The sequence below is a fragment of the Setaria italica genome, chromosome I (assembly GCF_000263155.2).
Source record: "Setaria italica strain Yugu1 chromosome I, Setaria_italica_v2.0, whole genome shotgun sequence".
Classification (NCBI taxonomy): domain Eukaryota; kingdom Viridiplantae; phylum Streptophyta; class Magnoliopsida; order Poales; family Poaceae; genus Setaria; species Setaria italica.
Window position 1 is genome coordinate 632,847 of NC_028450.1, and position 18,190 is coordinate 651,036.

General features: G+C 41.4%; 3 protein-coding genes across 4 annotated transcripts; all 3 read right to left on the reverse strand.

The window, feature by feature from the left end:
• Positions 1 to 1,453: 1,453 nt before the first annotated feature.
• On the reverse strand, positions 1,454 to 2,630 carry LOC101780730 (expansin-A13). Its single transcript, XM_004954510.3, has 2 exons — positions 2,408 to 2,630; positions 1,454 to 2,305 (listed from the first exon to the last, which is right to left on the reverse strand). Exons 1-2 carry the CDS (start codon positions 2,538 to 2,540, stop codon positions 1,668 to 1,670), a joined length of 771 nt encoding a protein of 256 aa, XP_004954567.1. The 5' UTR covers positions 2,541 to 2,630; the 3' UTR covers positions 1,454 to 1,667.
• A 763-nt stretch (positions 2,631 to 3,393) lies between these two features.
• Positions 3,394 to 8,369, reverse strand: LOC101782449 (chloroplast processing peptidase). Its single transcript, XM_004951180.3, has 6 exons — positions 7,749 to 8,369; positions 6,118 to 6,186; positions 5,959 to 6,027; positions 4,829 to 4,915; positions 4,146 to 4,213; positions 3,394 to 4,047 (listed from the first exon to the last, which is right to left on the reverse strand). The coding sequence occupies exons 1-6, from the start codon at positions 8,217 to 8,219 to the stop codon at positions 3,894 to 3,896; spliced, it is 918 nt and encodes a 305-aa protein (XP_004951237.1). The 5' UTR covers positions 8,220 to 8,369; the 3' UTR covers positions 3,394 to 3,893.
• A 558-nt stretch (positions 8,370 to 8,927) lies between these two features.
• On the reverse strand, positions 8,928 to 15,446 carry LOC101781134. 2 transcript variants are annotated; one of them, XM_004954511.4, is made up of 12 exons: positions 15,212 to 15,446; positions 14,907 to 15,116; positions 14,494 to 14,578; positions 13,661 to 13,736; positions 12,880 to 13,056; positions 12,425 to 12,530; positions 11,363 to 11,472; positions 11,157 to 11,246; positions 10,980 to 11,060; positions 9,987 to 10,793; positions 9,387 to 9,549; positions 8,928 to 9,278 (listed from the first exon to the last, which is right to left on the reverse strand). In XM_004954511.4, the coding sequence occupies exons 1-11, from the start codon at positions 15,387 to 15,389 to the stop codon at positions 9,457 to 9,459; spliced, it is 2,013 nt and encodes a 670-aa protein (XP_004954568.1). In that variant the 5' UTR covers positions 15,390 to 15,446; the 3' UTR covers positions 8,928 to 9,278; positions 9,387 to 9,456. The 2 variants fall into 2 exon arrangements, with proteins under 2 accessions (XP_004954568.1, XP_012699349.1); XM_012843895.2 differs by having other exon boundaries at positions 8,939 to 9,288.
• Positions 15,447 to 18,190: the final 2,744 nt, after the last annotated feature.

Genomic DNA, 18,190 nt, shown 5'->3' on the forward strand with positions numbered 1-18,190 from the left:
GTTATTTGGAAGAGTGGTTGTGATCTCTTTATTGTTGAGGGGAAAGTCGATTTTCTTCCTCAGGTTCTTGACAAAATCAGAAAATTCCTAAGCTTGCTATCTTGGTTTCTGCGATGTATGCCTTCTGTCTCATGGACATGTCTAATTTCAAGTCAACACCATCGTTGTTCTATTGACCAAGCAAATTTACATTCCATCATGTCCTGAGCTTGAAGCATCGACTGTCTTTGATGGTGCAGGCAATTCATGTTATGTCTACGAAGGATTTGTTTCCTTAGAGGTTTAAATATAAATACGTCGATATTGCTTTTAAAATCCTTTTAGGATTTTCCAATCCCTTCTAAATACATGACGTATCTTGAATCTTATCTTGCCATGAAGATATTGGGAAGGCAACGAGAAAAGGCCCACTTCAGTTATGCTAAAAGCTACTTCTAATATGGAAGCATTTGCCAAAATCAGCATACTTATTACAAGTAATCACCATTCAATTCTCAAGTGCTGCACCTCAATCGAGAGGCACATACTGAATTCTATACAGTTGTCCGATCCAGTGTAGGCGCGGCAACGCCGCGCTTGCGTTTCTAGTACACTCCGTGACGGCAGTATGGCACATTGGTTTCCGACGTGTCTAGTTGAGCTACGCTACGCACGCACGTAAAGGTGTCAGAGCCTTCGGAAACCCTCAACGACGTACGTTGCTTTCCACTGTATATAGCAGAGTCAACACTGTACTTGCCATTCAAGCTAGGTGACGCTGGCTATAGCTGGTAGAGCAAGTACCCAGAGGCCCATTGCTTGTGTACGTCTTAGTTCAGGTCCATTGACTTCGCTCTGCACAAGTTACAGTAGTTTTTCTTTTTCTAAAAGAAAGAAAGAAAGCTAAATCTCATCGAGCAGAGTACTGCACTCGAGTTTGCTACCTACAACCACCGCTTCTTCTCACCATATATACACTTAGGCCCCGTTTGGTTCATTGGAATTGAATTCCATCCTAATAATCATAATTTAAACACAAATTAATTAAGCTAATATAATTGTATGTGGAATATAGTTGTATATTATAGTTGGTGATATGGGAGAGATACTTGTATGCTGCACTTCTACTATAGAGAAGCGAGTCTAAGAGCGTGCTATAAGAATTGAATTCCATCTAATAACCATAATCTATAGAATCAATTTCCATCTCCCACCCCATGAATTTAAGATAGGCTTATATCTAAACTTTGGAAAGTTGTGGAATGCCACATTCCAACATAAATTAGCCTACTCCATTAAATAGATTCCAATTCCTTGGACCCAAACGGGGCCTTACTGTTAATCTCACAGAATTCGATGTTTCAGATTCATTTTATCTACCGAGTGATGAATTTCATTTTTACCAACATACAACAGAAATAATCATTAAGTCAACTATAATCAAAGAAAAAATCGGAGCACTTGATTTGGGCATAGTTTTATGAAATCATTAAATCTCTTTATGTACACCACACATACAAGCGCAAGGAATCAACAAGTCTCTTTTGATCGAATTTGAACCAGGTAACAAGTTCCTATAGAAATGGCATGGTCTTCCAACAAATCGAGATATGCAGCATGCATCCTACCAAGCAACTTAATTGGAGATCCCAGAAATCAAGCAGCTAGCACGCATTACTCAATAATGCTCAGAGCTTGAACTGCAGGTTGCTTGCGAAGGACTGTCCGAACCTCCAGTTGGGCGGCACGACGTTGGCGAAGACGATGGTCTGGCCGTCGGTGACCGTCACCCTGAACGACAGCCCCTGGCCGGTGAGGTAGGTCAGCGAGTGCCAGTTAGCTCCCCAGTTGCGCGCCATGGGCATCCAGTCCGGCGACCGCGACCCCCTGACGTCCATGGCCCTGATCGACCCGGGGCCCGCGACGTTGGTCACGAGCACGAGGTTGAAGTAGTCGTGCCCGTTGACGGCGAAGCGCACCCCGCCCTTCTTCACGCATGACACCCGCTTGTAGATCACCGGGATGATGCCGCCGCGGTAGACGCCGATCTTCTCCCACGCCGGCTGCGCCATGTCGAAGTGGGGCCGGGGCGGGTTGCACCAGCCGCCCCGGTCGCTGGGGATGCTCCAATTGGGCGGGCAGAAGTTGGTGGCCGTGACGGTGACCGACACCCCGGGCTTGCACCACGTCCGGTCCGTCTTGCGGTCGCACACCAGCTTGTAGCACTGCCCGCAGGACGCGCCGTCGCCGAAGAGCGCCGTGCTCAGCGCCGTCGTCCGCGTGCCGTAGCCCTGCGCGTACAGGTTCCCGTACCCGCACGCGCCACCTGCATGCATGCCGTGTGGTCACAAGTCGTCATCAACGATCGATAGTTAACACACGTCGCGTGCGTGCGTGTTGCTGGTTGTGAGAAGCGGTTGAGGCTTACCCATGGTGCCGGAGGCGTCGGCGCCGCCGTAGAACGTGGCGTGCGCCCGGAGCCACTCCTGGCCGGCGGCCACGGCCGCCAGCGCGCAGCCGAGCGCGAGCACGAACGCCGCGCGGGCGTAGGCTCCAGCCATTTCTTGTTCCCTAACGATCGATCACACGATTGTTGCAGCAGACGACGGGGAGTGGTTTTTGTTCCAAGTGAATGATGGTGTAGTGAGATGGGATGCCGAGGCAGTTGGTAGGAATGGCGACTGCTATATGTACACAAAAGACGGGCGCGTCCGTGCAGTACGACCCGGAGATGGATTGAAAAGGTTAGCGTGTGGCGGCCGAGAACAGCAAGGGGCCAGGCCGGCCGGCCATCTCCGGCCAGGCATCGCACATGCGCGCGCGTGACGTACGTGCGGGATGTAGCGCAGGGATCAGGATGAGGAGGAGACGCGTGGGCGCTGACACGGCGGAGGCACACGTATCCCAGGTCAAGGGTGTCTGGGTGTGCATATGCTGTGTCGCCGAAGCGAGGGTGACGTCGCGCCCCGGCCGCCGCGCGCACGGCAGGATCGGCGCGGGGACGACGAGGCGTGCCCAAGCGCAAAAGGGGACGGGAGTTGCCTTATCGTGTCCGTGTCCGCTTCTGCACTCTAAGCTTAGGATCGGGTCGCCGGCGTTTCGGGAGGGAATCTGGCTGGAAATGGATTCTGGATTTCTGGGTTCGTCACCGTCGCAGCTCGCAAGCGAACACACTGGCACATGCGGGCAGGTTGCTGAGCTACCTCTGCCTGCGTACACACACGAACGACGAACCTCACCGCGTTGGGACATGGGACATCCGGATTCGGGAGATTCGTGATCGCACCAACACAGCTGAGGTGATGACTGGTGATAAAAATGAATGACTGTCGATCGATCGATCGATCGATCTGCACCGCCGTCCCCACCTTCGCCGGAGAAAATTAGAGAAATACAAGTGACCCTCTGTACAAATGAGCCTTCAAAACCTTGTACAACTTTAGTTTCATGAATTTCTGTTTGAGACTAAAACTTACATGTCTAATCTAACCATTCACAGACGTATCAATGGGCCAAGCACATTGAATTTTTACACTTGCATTCCGTTTACATGATGGACATCCACGCCGTACAAGGGTTACATGATATTACAGAATCTGGATTTCGACAATGAAATCATTTTTTCCAGCTTGATTAGGTCAACCATCTTCCAAATAACGGAAGACGAATACCAAGGTTTCCCAAAGGAGTATACAACACGGCGAAAGGATACTGAAACCTTGAGACAAAATGGTTTCCGTGCCTTTTGCCGTTCAACCCCAATCCCAAGGAGAACGAAATGTATTCCCCTCTCTGGTTACTAATAGAGCTAGATGCCACCAAGTATTCCTCTGAGATTATACAAAAAGAGGAATAACCTAAAGGAGCTCATGCTAAGCTCTACCTCCACAATACAATAACTAATTGATCAACTTCTACTTGGTCAATTTAACATCAATAAGTGGTCCTGGTTTTGTTTCAGGGTTCAGTTCAGGGTTGAGGCAACCCTTGGTTGTACCACCAATGCGTTCAGGAGGCCAATACCGGAAAATCGATCTCCCCAAGATGTTTTTTGCGGGAAGAGGGCCCCTGAAAAAGGTTGTGCAATTGTGCTCATCAATTCAGTATAACTCTTAGATGAAATACGTGGCAACTTGATAAATGTCAGCAGAAATTTGACATATTACCACACATGGGAATCATAACTGTTGTTTCGATTATCTCCCATTACAAAAACTGAGTTTTCAGGTACTTGCTGCAAGGAGAGATAGCATCAGCATGGTTAAATAGGTTAAAAACTTGATAAAATCAGCATATTCTTATATGTATTGAAACAAAAATCTAGCATGAAGACAACTTTCAGCCATATAACAAAAGAGAATGTTCACGAAACAACATATATGAACATGGTGGTAGGCATATAAAACTACAAATGCGGTTGAGAGTTGGGCACGAAAAATGGAACTACAATATCTCACTGCTTTTATATGGTTCAAACTATCCCAAAATAGTTAGCATTCCTGATTTGGTATAACATGGCATTGAGCAAGTCGCAAAATGCAAACCTTTCTATAAAATTTTGCCAAGATATATTTGTTTAAGAGTGGGTCTTATAACCTATAAATTCATGTAACAAACATCGGCAGATATACAGCAACTCCGGGGGTTCCATAGTCCAACAAAACATAATCAGCCATACAATGTCATTTTGTTTGCAAAATAAAACAGCACGGGATAGTGTGCTATTCTTTTTTTTTTTGAATCAGCATGTGCTATTCATATTATATGCACAAATTCTACAAAAAAAAAACCATACATCATGTACAAAGGGAGTTCAGGTGTCACTCATTAGCATCTAAAAAAACCTTACCACTGGATTCATGTCGTATGTAGGTGGCTCGAGAATGAATTCTTCACTTCTAGCCTCACCATTCACAACAAGTTTACCTTCATGAACCTGCATAACAGGCAATTAAACATAAGCAAATTGTACAGCAACTTCTAACATACACTAGTACATAATATGTACAGCAACTTCTCTAAAATAAACTCACATCGAAACTAATATATCCACATGAGTCTGACCAATTGAATGTACCCAAAGGATGTTTTTTCCCATCACTTTCACTATTATTTCTAAGTCCTCCAAAACTAGAGCACTTCAGAGTTCTTAACAATTCTATCATGACACATAAATTAATTGGCTGTACTGGCAGACAGTAGCCACGGACACCACATCGGCAATGGCACCACCACCCCTGATGATCACTGCCAATGTGCCTGGTATGCATGGGGATTAAAGGGAAAAGGCTTGTGTGCAGTCGAATTCAACATCCACAAAGTGGTGTATAGCCAAATGATTTACTCCCTCCTTCCTTTTATATATGATGTTGATTAGTTCAATTTTGAACTACCCAACATCATACATAAAAGGAAGGAGGGAGTATTTCAAGATTTAGATACAAATCACATCTATTGGACCAGGGTCTTATGGTGTGTTTGGTTCGTGCATGTGCTTGCCCCACCCATGCATGGGCTCGCCAAATAATTGGTGCAGCTTTTTGCCGTTGGGGTTCTGCCCTCAGTTGGCTAAAAAATTAACTGCATACTTGCGTTGGTGGGTTGGCGGCAAACCAACCGAACAGCACAGGTGCAGTCAAAAAACAAAAGTTTCGTCGGGCAAGCATTGGGTCCAATCCAAACGCGCCCTTAGTCCCTTTTAACATAACATTTGAGAAGTTCTGTTGAGATATGTTTACAATAACATAAACAACCAATTGAACAATAAAAGCAATAGACAAGCCAGAAAAACAAATAATGTTAAGAATATGCTGCTAGTTGCCATATCCTAACCTTTCTGCTAGAAAATTCACTTGTTCAGCTTAAGAGAATAGCTTTACAAAATAGGAATTCATGGCCAAAAAATAAAAATTTTCCGTATTTACAATCAAGGCATATAGCAGCACACATAAAAGGACAGCATTTGATTTGTAGACAAACCTCAACAACATCGCCCTCCTTGGCAACTACTCTTTTGATGAAAACATCATTATCAGTATAACCAACCTCCTGAAAAGGAATATTCCATTATTCACATAATCAACAAACAACATATATCATCAAGAAACACTGCACATATATGAAATATGTAAGTAGTACCTGTAGCACTGGCGGGCTTTTGAAAATTACTATGTCATTTACACATGGTTTTCTAAAGTAGTAAGTAACCTGAGAAAATTTCAGATGGTCAATTAAGCAATGAATTGAATAACAGCTGTCCTTACTTAGCAAACATAAGATTTCATCTTTCAATGAAAACATAAATAAATCCAGAATGAATAAGAACCAATAAAGGTTTGCAGGTGAACAATAATAATGTGCCATAGTGTCATAATTCAAATTTCAAATGGACTAGAAAAACTATCCAACTTACAAAATATTATAGACTAAAGTGAACTAGTCTACAAACAAGGAAAAAAAAGTAGATAAAGCCAAGTAGTATTAGCTTCAAAGTGCATTAGCCATTGAGTGCTGCTTGACAGACATAATGACATCCTGCTCATGATAACTATCACATACTTGGGTCTTAAAGATCATATATAAAACTTAATACAGTCCAAAATGAGCCCTATAATCTGGTAAAAATGGTTTTCTGAACTTTAGAACTGCTAACAGGACATACTTAGTATACTGAGCATAGTGGATATGTTCTTATGTACTCAATTTTTTGCAGTTTTAATTGGTCCCAAATGAAGAAGCAGTATAATATGCAATTATGCACCCTTAATTGTTGGTCTTTTCCCAAAAATAAAAGGTTGCACATTCTTAAATATGAAACCATTATTCAGATCTCATATGAACATAGTACTTTTAAATGCATCACTGACAGTAAGGTCTAATTCATGGACTAATAAATGGAGATAGATCATTTGCCCACCTTTTCCCCAGGCACACTGTTTTGTGTTATAAGAATTCAACCAAGAAATGCCATTCATGCTTTGCTACAGCCAACTAATGTTCAAAATGTTACATATGACTGCTGGTAGGATGGTTGGGCAAAACATAATACAAGAGACCATTCACTGCCCACGAGGACAGTTTTCTGATGCATATACACAAGAGATTCCTTTTCTATATGGAAGTGAAATTTCATGAATATTAATTGCAGGAAACTCTCCTGATATTTCAATCCCTACATATTCGCCACTACAGCATAACCCATTTTGTCTTCATATTTTTTGAGAAAACAAAACATCAATTTTGAGCTGCAATAAGATAACGAGAAGTCTGGATGAACATAGCATAAAGGACAAATCCTTTCTGGTTGCAACTGATTTCAAGATTTTTTTTTACACGACATTTTGAAAGCATTTTATGGCTGCAGGCTAACATGCTCTTTTCAATGAAAATTATTTAAATAGAACGTAATCTTTCAGAATGTATTGATACACACCAGGAGCTTCTACAAAAGTGGCCAACCCAGTATAAGTCCTCAAGTAATCAAATGATCCCAGATCCAACAGAAACTGAAATGGAAAACTAAGGTCTTTTGGATATCCATTCCCAAGCCAACATGAACCCATGACATTGATAGCTAAAGCAATCAGGCAGTAACTCAGATTTGTCAAACTGATCACCAGAAAGCAAAATGTGTTTTCAAGGAATTTGTACTACTAATTAAGAACAGTATAAATGTGCCAAAAGAACACAAAATTATACAGAACGTTTAAGCATTTCATCAACCGGGGTTCCAAGCTGCAACCAGAACGAAGAAAGGGCAGGAATCGTACCTTCTCGGCCACGATGCGGTCGCCGACGTCGAAGGTGGGGAACATGGAAAGCGAGGGGATGAAGCGCGGCTCTGCGACGAAGGAACGGAAGGCGAGCGAGATGGCCACGGCGACCAGAACCGTCTTGGCGTCCTCCGTGGTGACGTTCATCCACTCGGGCAGCAATCCCTTCTCCTTCTTCTCCCCCTCCTCCTCCTCGTCCTCCCCTCCGCCCCCTCCCCCCGCGCCGCCGCCCCCACTCCCGCCGTCGGGGCCCACGGGCGGCGCGTCGGCCGGCGCCGCGGGGGCCAGGACCTTCCGCCGAAATCGCAGCTGCGGGTGGCGCCACGAGTATGCATTGCCGCCTCCATGGTGGAGGGCGGCGGTGCACAGGGTGTGGGGGCAGGGGAGGGGTGGCTTTGGAGAGGGTTTGAGGAGGCGGACCGGGACCGGGGTCTTGGAGGTAGCGGGGAAGAAGTGGAAGGAGGACATGACTGCGGTGAGGCGGCGGTATGGAGGAGGCGGTGGTCCTCCGCCGCGCGGCTCGCCGGCGTCCGCGTCAGCCGCTGACTTGGGTTGGGGATGGACTGGGAGGGAGGGAAGAAGACTGGATAAGCTAGTGGCGGGCACAGGGAGGATGGGTGTTTGGTCGGTGTGGTAGCACGGGTCTATGGGTCCCTGGGATGCTACTTTCTCCTGGACTGGCACTGGTCAAAAAGTTAGGACGATTACGATGGCATTTGGATTGCCATCGAAACAGTATTTTGAAACTAATCAAAATAGTGCTCCATCCGAATTATAGATCGTTTTAACTTTTCTATTTTTTGCCCTGTAAAGTTAGGACGATTACAATGGCATTTGGATTGCCATCAAAATAGTGTTTTGAAACTAATTAAAATAGTGCTTCATCCAAATTATAGATCGTTTTAACTTTTCTACATGTATAGTTTTTGCCATGCACTTAGTGTATATCTAGATACATACAAACATCTATAAACCTAGAAAAATCAAAATGACTTGAAACGAAGTACTGTTAATTCACGACGAAGTACTGTTAATTCACGTAGCTTGAGCTTCGGTTAAGATATGTACAAAATATTTCATGCATGGAAAAAGGTTTCGATCCTGTGAAATTTTTGTGTTCCAAACAACCTCTCGATGTCTATTTTGTAGTAGTAATATTTACCACGGTCTATCATGGGAATGGAATGTGCTTTAGAAACATGACTGAATTGCTTATTGCTTAACTGACAAAAATGTTGTCGCGTCTCGAGCACAAGTTTTTGCCACAACCGTTGCGCAGACGTGGGGCAAGGCAAAAAATACACTGCACACTGGATTGCTCAACAGCATTTCACATCAGAAGGACATTTGAATCCCTCCAAAAAAGAAGACTATAATTACAGAAATTATAATTGTTGAGCCTATAATGTCCATGAGTCTATCCATCCTCTGCCATTTGAACAAGCAGTTTCAATTCATGCTGCAAAAGACTGTCTGTCAAGCATTCAGAATGTTGGTATGACTTAAACAGCTTGCATCATTTAGCACCTGTAATAGGCTAACATGACAAAACATAAAGAAGAATATGGTTATAAGCAGAAGCATGCAGATTCTGACAAACTGTGTGATCAAAAATCTTTTGCAAAAGGTATTTACCAGCAGCCACTCATCCCAACAGTGATGATCCACCCAATGTTTCACTTCGTTCAAAGCAAAGCTCAAGCAATCATAAATATGAACTGTATCCTCCACCGAGAGGTACCCTTGGATAGAATACTGCTTGTATCGATAGGCTAGGGCAACATCTGAAGCCAATACTCTGATAAGGGAAAATTATTAGCTCAATAACAATGAAGGATTTATCTGAAAGAAAAATTATCACCAACTTTTATTTATGGTAGTAGCAAACAAAGCTGATAATTGCATTGTATAAGAATCATCCAGCTTTCAACAAAGACTACAAATATCACCTAAAGCATGACATACGCCTACTCTCCAGAACCTTAGCCTCAGGATGCAACTAGTTTCCTATGGAAGGGATGCAGTAACTGCTAGTAGTAATTTTCTGTGCAAGTAGTGGTGATAGGTCATCTAACTTGTCATGAAGTAGCTAAAATATAATTAAAAAATAAAAAAATACTAAATGTGATAGCAGATAGGATACTGGAGAAGCCTTCTCTTAAAGTAAAAGGCACTGAATTACTGGGTATAAAACAACTCCAAGGACAGTCTGGCAATTCTGAGTGCAGTACTTACAGGTATACACACTATGTCACCTTGTGCATTGGTTAGTACAGGAAGTGTACGCCTTGCAGCAGCTGGAATAGATCTAAGGATCTGAAGAGCTTTATGTGCCGACCGTTGCAAGTATCTGTAGTGCTGTGGGGCATTATCCATTTCAATTTTGCTAATCGAAGCTTTTGGACCACTTAAGTTCTGTTCCACTGAACGGATATTACAAACTTCAGCAAGGAACAACCAGTCAGCATCAGCCATGTGCCGGACTTCAAGACTTCCATCCAAATTCACAGTACAAATCTTGGACAGACATTCTTTATTTTCATGCAAACATATTTCATTCACATCTTCCGGAGCTTTCCATGTAATCAAGAATCTGCTCATGAAGTGACATATTTCACCAGGACAAAGGCTCAAAACATTATAATCTGGAATTTTTGTTTCCTCCTGATCATGTTCTTCATGTTTATGTTCATTCACAATAAATTTATCATGTTCATCTGTTCGCAAGTAACATAGCTTTTGTAATGTAAAATCATCTATTATGCTGAGATCCTTTGCTTTGTTCAGAACATCAACGGAAGATTTAGAATACACAAAAGGTAAGTTCGAGCGGTTCTGTATAAACTGTTTGGATTGTAAACATCCTTCAAGGACTATCTGATCAATCTCAGGTACTGGAAATACCTGCTCCTCATAGGAACACTTGTAGGAAATTTCAGCAGAAGATGACTCCATCCAGTCAACAGAACAACAAACAAGAACTTTTGTACCTTTAGACCTTGGAGCAGCACAAAGGTAACAACCAGCTACGGTAAGGGCAGCCTGCATGAGAATCAAGCACTTCTGAATGGACTCCTAAGCAACTACATAAGGACTGATCATGTAAGCATCTATGATTTATCTTTCATCTATCATGCGCCAGCATATAGAGCACATAATTGATGTCGTAATCATTTGACCATTTCAGAAATTTTCAAGACAGCACTGAAATGGCACATTCAAACAGACCTTGCAGGGAATGGTACGAATGTAATCCAGGAGCAGTCGAGCAGATCTACCACGAAGTGGCCTGTGCCTCTGCGAAACAAACTGCAAAGAGAAAAGATAACAATTGAGGAGTTATTGCCCCTTCTTGAAAGCTTCTACTACCAACAACGGATGAAAGATATCTAATTTAATACATACCTGCAAGATATATGCTAAATATTGTGAAAGACAAAGATCATCAACATTTGATGGATCAAGTTTTTCTAGGTCAATAACACCATATCCATACTGCAATACAGTAAAGAATTTTAAGGAGAAAGAGTCAGCCTAGAAAATACAATAATCACCTAAGATTAAGAATACAAGAAGACTCATCTCACTAAGAGTTGAGAGCAAGGGTAAACCTCCAATATTGACACACACTGCTTTGCAATCATACTCCAGGTATAATCAACATGTGTCCTTGTCAACCGGCATGCGCTTATCAGTTTATGAACTCCTGAGAGAAAGGTACCTGATATAAACAAGAGTGTCAGGTGAGTTATATTCATGCATTCTCATGAGGCATGTGCAATACATGTCTGTAAGCAGGCTAATTGGTGCAGATGTAGAGGCTAACTTCACATATACTCCCTCAATCTTCAGACACAAATGCCTGCTGTTTTGTGGTGTTGCAGTAAAAAATTTAAATTTGGCCGGGGAATATCAACAACATTTTTAATACTGCAACTAAATATGTTTAAGCGTTAATGTGTGTAGATTATCCTGGAAATTCGTAATTTTCAAATTTTGGCACTTCATGAATCGATCACAATTAAAAATAATGGTAAAAGTTGCTTTGCGGACCATGTTGTCGAAAACAACAATATGACCAGAGGGTGTACTAGTTTAGCACAGACAACATTAGTCATGCATTTGGCAGCAAGGAAATCATGCTTTGGCCCCCTGATGAGAGGCATGCAGACACCTTCAAGCCAGATAACCATGACTGTGTGTCAATGAGATACTTCACTGGTTCACGCTTTTACTGTAATTATTTAAATGCAGTTGGACAAGAAACATGAAAGAATTCAAGCTTTTTGTGGACATAATTAAAATGTTTATCATGATTCCTGGATATAAGATGTAAGCCCACCAACATGCAGTGATTATTCAACGGAATTACAAAGTATGAATGGACAATGAGGAATATCAGGATAGGTGACCTTTATCTTGTACAAAATGTAGTCATCTCAACCAAGCTGAGTAAATTTAACAAACCACAAACCTCTATGGACCAAGCATTTCAAGTTAATGTTTCAAACTGTTTTGTTGATTACTAACTAGAAGCATGCGTATGGAACCTTGATAAAAACATCTTTCTTGCTTGATATACCATTTAAACAAATAGATAACAGATGAATCGTGAAAAACAAGAAAAAAGGACTGCAAAAATGACAAGATGACTTTTAAGTGCAGCTGTAAACCTTCAGTGGATAAATTTCCCAAAGATGCCCGAATCCGGTTTCTAGCATACATCATACTATTATTTGTTGGATCTTCCACCCAGGATTGATTACTACCTTGACATATCTGTGAAGATTGACTGACAATTAGGTAACTGCAACATGAAAGAATATCATTCTTAAACAGACTGACAGCAACAATCATTCGCGATACTCCTTAAAATTTTCCACAAGAAATGACTTATTATTAAGAAAAAGGATTAAATCCACATAAAGATTGTTTGTATTTGTTCTGATTCAGCAAATTGTTGAATGTTCATAAGAATGCAATTAAATAAAGAGAAGATGTTTGGCCAATCTCAAGAATCAGAAGTTGTGATAAAAAAAACTGCCCAAAAAATAAATTCACTTACATTTTCTAGGCATCAACTGATAACACATAATAAGTCCATATATATAGTGAGATTTAGGCTTACCTTATACATGTCATCTTTTGAAAAATCAAGCATGGGCCGCACAAGAAGAATGCCACACCGTCGAAAGTTCTCTCCATCGTATTTTACATTAGGTGCAAACAATTGGGAGACAAAGGCTGTACCGGCAAGCCCTAAAACCCCACTGTTGCGAGATAGTCTGAGAACAAAGAGCTCTGCCTGCATTTATAAGACTGGACTCACTCAGGCACAAACAAAAACCTAAAGTATGCATGTAAATAAATACCATGAAATAAAAATACTATCCTGTAAGTACACAGCATATTCACAAAACATCAATCTAATGCTTCAATGAGTACTATTACATCATAACAGAAAAAGGCTATTCAATCATAAACCAAAACCATTTTGTTCACTCAATCAGTCATCCATTTGTTTTGCCTAAAAATAATTGGGCAAAAAATGATATGGTAGTATGAAATCCCCCAAGAGTAGCATATCTAGCTCCAGGTACTTACCTAAAAGAGCCAAAACTTAGTACAAGAGAACATGTACTGCCAAGTATGAAATCATCAACTGAACAATAGGATCTTCTCATCAACTGACCATTTTTTTTACTGCACATCTCTTATAGCAGTAGAAGAGATAATTTCTAGTATTTCATCCATTATGTAACCTATCATCATTTAATACCAAGTTATTTACTAACGAGAACTAATTATAATTTGCTAAACCACAATTCTAAAATGGGGATAACTTCTCCATCAACACCAACCAATCAGCACAAAAATGCTAATAATAATACAAACTAGCTTTAACAGACCTGGTCATCAGAGTGGTGTGCAATAAGCAAGATGCCTATTTGTTGCTTTATACAAATGTCCAATAGTTTTTGGTACCTGAATTTATTAGCACATGAGTCTTTATCAAGCTGAATGCAGTCTATATATGCAAATGAATTGACTCAAAGAATTGCCTGTGCATAGGTTGGGTAAATATACACAAACGTTCCACATAGGCCACAACGTTTATTTGTAATGATATGTGCAAAGTTGAATGTTGTGGTCTTTGTAGAATATCTAACTCATGGGGCTGATAGCCCTTTTCATTGGTTGAAATGATATGCGCAGTTGTACGAAGAGCAAGGCGGTAAAGTAGATTTAATAGTTGATTGATGTCATGGCATGCCTCTATTTCCTAGCATAGTGCTCCACATGTCATAGACACAATTTCTTGAAAACAATATTTCAAAATAGTTGAAAACAATTTGTCCACCACAAAAGGAGTATGGCGTCACATACTTTGCCACAAAGAGTTAGTCAAGGTGTGGTTTCTGACCAATCAGCCTCTAGTGTGGAATTATTGAGCCAGGATAATTGATTTGTCAAGATTTTGTGCAAACTCACAAGTATGAAAGACTCATCTCATACGTTCTATATATATCATCACTTTAGGCTTTAACAAGGAACACTCTATTTTGTGGTAGAAGTTGTTAATAACGTAAAGACATTACAGGTTTCATATGCATTGCAGATTATACCAGAGGTAAATATAAGAAAATTTTAACATTGAGCCACTAGATGCAAAGTTTGCACCGAGTAAAAATATATCAGTAGCATCATGTTAAACAAGGGGCAAAGCGGCAGAGATAAATACCTCACTTCGCGGGCCGCCTCTTGCACATGCCCTTGTTTTGGGCGACCATCTTGCCATACACATCTAGCGATCTCACACTCAACGCCTGCAACAAAATCATAGAAACTCAAAAACAGAACAATGCAAGAGTTGTGAATCCAGTTATCACAGCAACGCCCTAAATCCTCCAACACAGAATATAACTAAGGATTACTAGTTCAGGTCCAGCATAACAACCGCAATGTGTGCAGATGCTAACTATTTGGTCATTTCTCAATAGTCAATATACATTGGTCATTTCTCCATATAGACAGGGCTGGATTCTGGAAATCCCCTAAACTCCGAAAAATGTGCACAGTCGCTCAAATAAATCTAAACAAGTTTGCACTGAAGATCAAACAGTAAATTCTACGACATTAAGTATATGAGATTACCCATCCCGCGCACACGGTCACGCACTAGCCGCGCCTCGTCGGCGCTCTCAGGCCGCAGCCCGTGGTCGACGACGACGCCGAGGAGCCCATCCACGAATGCCGAGGAACCGAAGCCCTCCTCGTCGGCGGCCTTCCGCCCCGCCGCCTTCTTCCAGGCTGTGGCGAGCACGCACAGCGCCATGGAGTCCGGTCCGCCGGAGACCCCCACCGCTGCAACCGGCCAACCAATTAAACGGGTGGAGTTAGCAACTGCGAACCCACCGATACAAGATGAAACTAAAACAGCGGAGGTGGGGGGGACGAACCAATGCGGTGGTGCGGGCGGATGCCGGCGAGGGCCATGCGGCGGGCGAAGGAGGCGTGGTAAGGAGCGAGCGACGAGGGGGCGGTGGCGGAGGAGGATGCGGAGCAGCGGAATAGGAGGAGGCGGCGGAGCGGGAGACATGGGGAGGGCGAGGGGCGGAGGAGGAGGAGCGGCGGCATGGCCGGAGTTGGGGTTGGGGGGAGATGGGGATAACGGCAGCTGGGTTTAACGCTCCCGGCGAGGAGGTGCTCTGTTAACTGCTATGCCTTGTTGAATCAATATACAATAATTTTGTGGTACGAAAAAACTAACATTTTAACGTTAACATCTATAATATACTTTTTACTTTATATTCTCTTCAATATAATATCTTGACTATTATATTTTTAATTATTTTAAATATAAATGATGTACACATTTTTGTGTAACGTTGATCAAAATTTGAAAAGTTTTGACTCTTTCAACAAAAACACTGCCTAGATCGATGGATGAAGAGTTCATATAAAGAACTGGTGAATTCACACACATTGTTATAGACATAAGTACTGATAATAATAGATATAGACTGTATATAGAACCGTCAGGAAAAATCCATCCATGCTTGGGATATGAGACTTGAGCTATCTTCGGCTTCGTGGTGTTGTTTCATAGTAGTATAAATTGTATACGATGATCGGAGTTAGGCGCCACAAGAGGTTTAGTTTATCAAACTGAAATCTTAATGCCAGTGCCAAGTTGAATGTGGAACGATGAAGCTGGCAGAACTTGGAATCTTGATTTCAAATTTTGGATATGATAACAATTATAGCTTCAATAACTCTACATTATACCACGTAAAGGATTTATAAGTTCATGTATTAGAAAATGCCATTTGGTTAAGTCATCTTTGATTTGTTCTTCCACCTACTAGCCAATGCATCGTCAGTTGACGGTTTTTGCAAGAACGCATAGGGAAATTTCAATTATTCTGTCGGTTTCTATAAAACATATAGGAAAATGATAGCATGCATAGGGAAATAAGGAATGAACCTATGGGTTGGTAAAAAACACATGTGAAAAATGTTTTAAAAACACATAATAACATTGTTTGTATCCGTTAACCGACAGATGCAACCCTATTGTTTTTTTCTGGAATCCTATTGGATTTTTGGCGTTAGAGAAATTCTGTAGGAGTGTAGGACAGCATAATGAACTCAACGAGCTTTTACATTTCACTATATTTTGTCCAGCCGCGTTTGTTAAGTGTAAAAGCTTGTTAAGCTGGCTCATTAGCTCGTCACAAAAATGCTCTTCTCGACAACCACACAAATTTTATTTTGAAATTAAAATTGGATGATTTTGAATGAAATTCAACTTTAACTTATCGTTAAGCTTCTTTGAAGTTGGGTGTCGAAGACTGAATATTACAAAAGATAAAAATAAGTCAATTTCGCAGAAAGCTTGGAAAAAAGTTGACCTAGCTCATTACCCACCTCTAATTGTAATTCAAAGGAATTTACAAACACGTGCCATGAGAAGAGCAGCCAAATTAAGGACGAAATCTGATTTGGCTTCATCTTTGGTGAGATCATGAGAAGACTTTGATGGCCCTTAGCCCATTAGCAAGCACCAAGTGAATTTGGACATCACGATGGATGAACTCAATGGTTTCCAAGTGCATGGATCCGAAATGCATGGTGGAAACCCCCCGAGCTCTCTATTGGAATAGTTTGGCGTGTGATTATGGCATAAGTGTCGACTCTACGGTACTCCTTCCGTCTAAATGAAAAGTGCAGTAATCTTGGTATTTGAAAAAAAAAACAATTCTAAAAAAGTGCAATCCTAGAAATTGGAGTCCAACTATTGCTAGTCATGCTTGATTTGCATGCTAAAATTAACTTCTAACCTTAATTTCAGAAAGTATGCTTAGTTGCCTTCGATCATCCAACAAACACTACAAGAAATCTGCCAACCTATGATGAACCAAAAAGTATCATAAATACGTTTTTTGTGTCATAAATCGTGATTTACGACGCGGGAGTGACGAAAACCCTTCGTTATTAGTCGAGCGTCATAAACCGCGACTAGTGACGTTCATTATTTCGCTGCGTCACTAAGATTATGACGTCTACGAATCATCAACATAAACATCATAAATTGGATCCTATTGTTTTACCACGATGGACAAAATCTGATGTGGCATCTAATGTGGCATGACAATTGTGACAAATTATTTCGTCATAAAATGAATTTGGCCCATTTGTTGTTGGATCGAGCCCAAAATTGTTCCCACGGGCTGGTGTTGTTCAGATAGCCCAAAATCGATTCCAGTAGGCCCATTTGTTATTGTGCCGAGCCCAAATTTGTTCCCCACATGCCAATGTTGTTTAGATAGTCCAAAATTGATTCCGGTAGACCCATTTGTTGTTGGGTCGAGCCCAAAAGTTGTGCATATTGTTCGCGGCCCTTTTAGTACCGATTTATGAATGAAATTGACTTTTGACCCAATTAAATGTCGGCTAAGTCCATTTAAGGCAAACATAAATTTCACTAATTGGACCTGATAAACAATTGATTTCAATTCAATTCCGATCCAGTTGGTAAAATAATAAACAGAACACACATATTTATGTATACAAGAAAACAATTGTTCCCCATCGAGACAACCACTACCATATTATTCATCACATATCACAAACTATTACAAGATAATTGTCTCACAAAGAACAAAGATTAACAAAGCTGCATCCAAGTCATAAGCTCAAGAGATAAAGTAGAGCATTGATCTTAACCTCTAACAGAGGTTAGCAGTTGATGAAGGAGTGCTTCAGTATCTTGTGATATCTTCTTCAAGTTCTCAATCTCGACTGACTACATTTTGAGAGTTTATTCTGAATCTTCTGTCTTCTTCTTCAAGTTATCTAACTCTTGCTGGTGAGAAAAAACCGTTGTCGAAGTTGTACCCCATCTTATTTGTCGGCATCAACTTGCTTCCCATCAA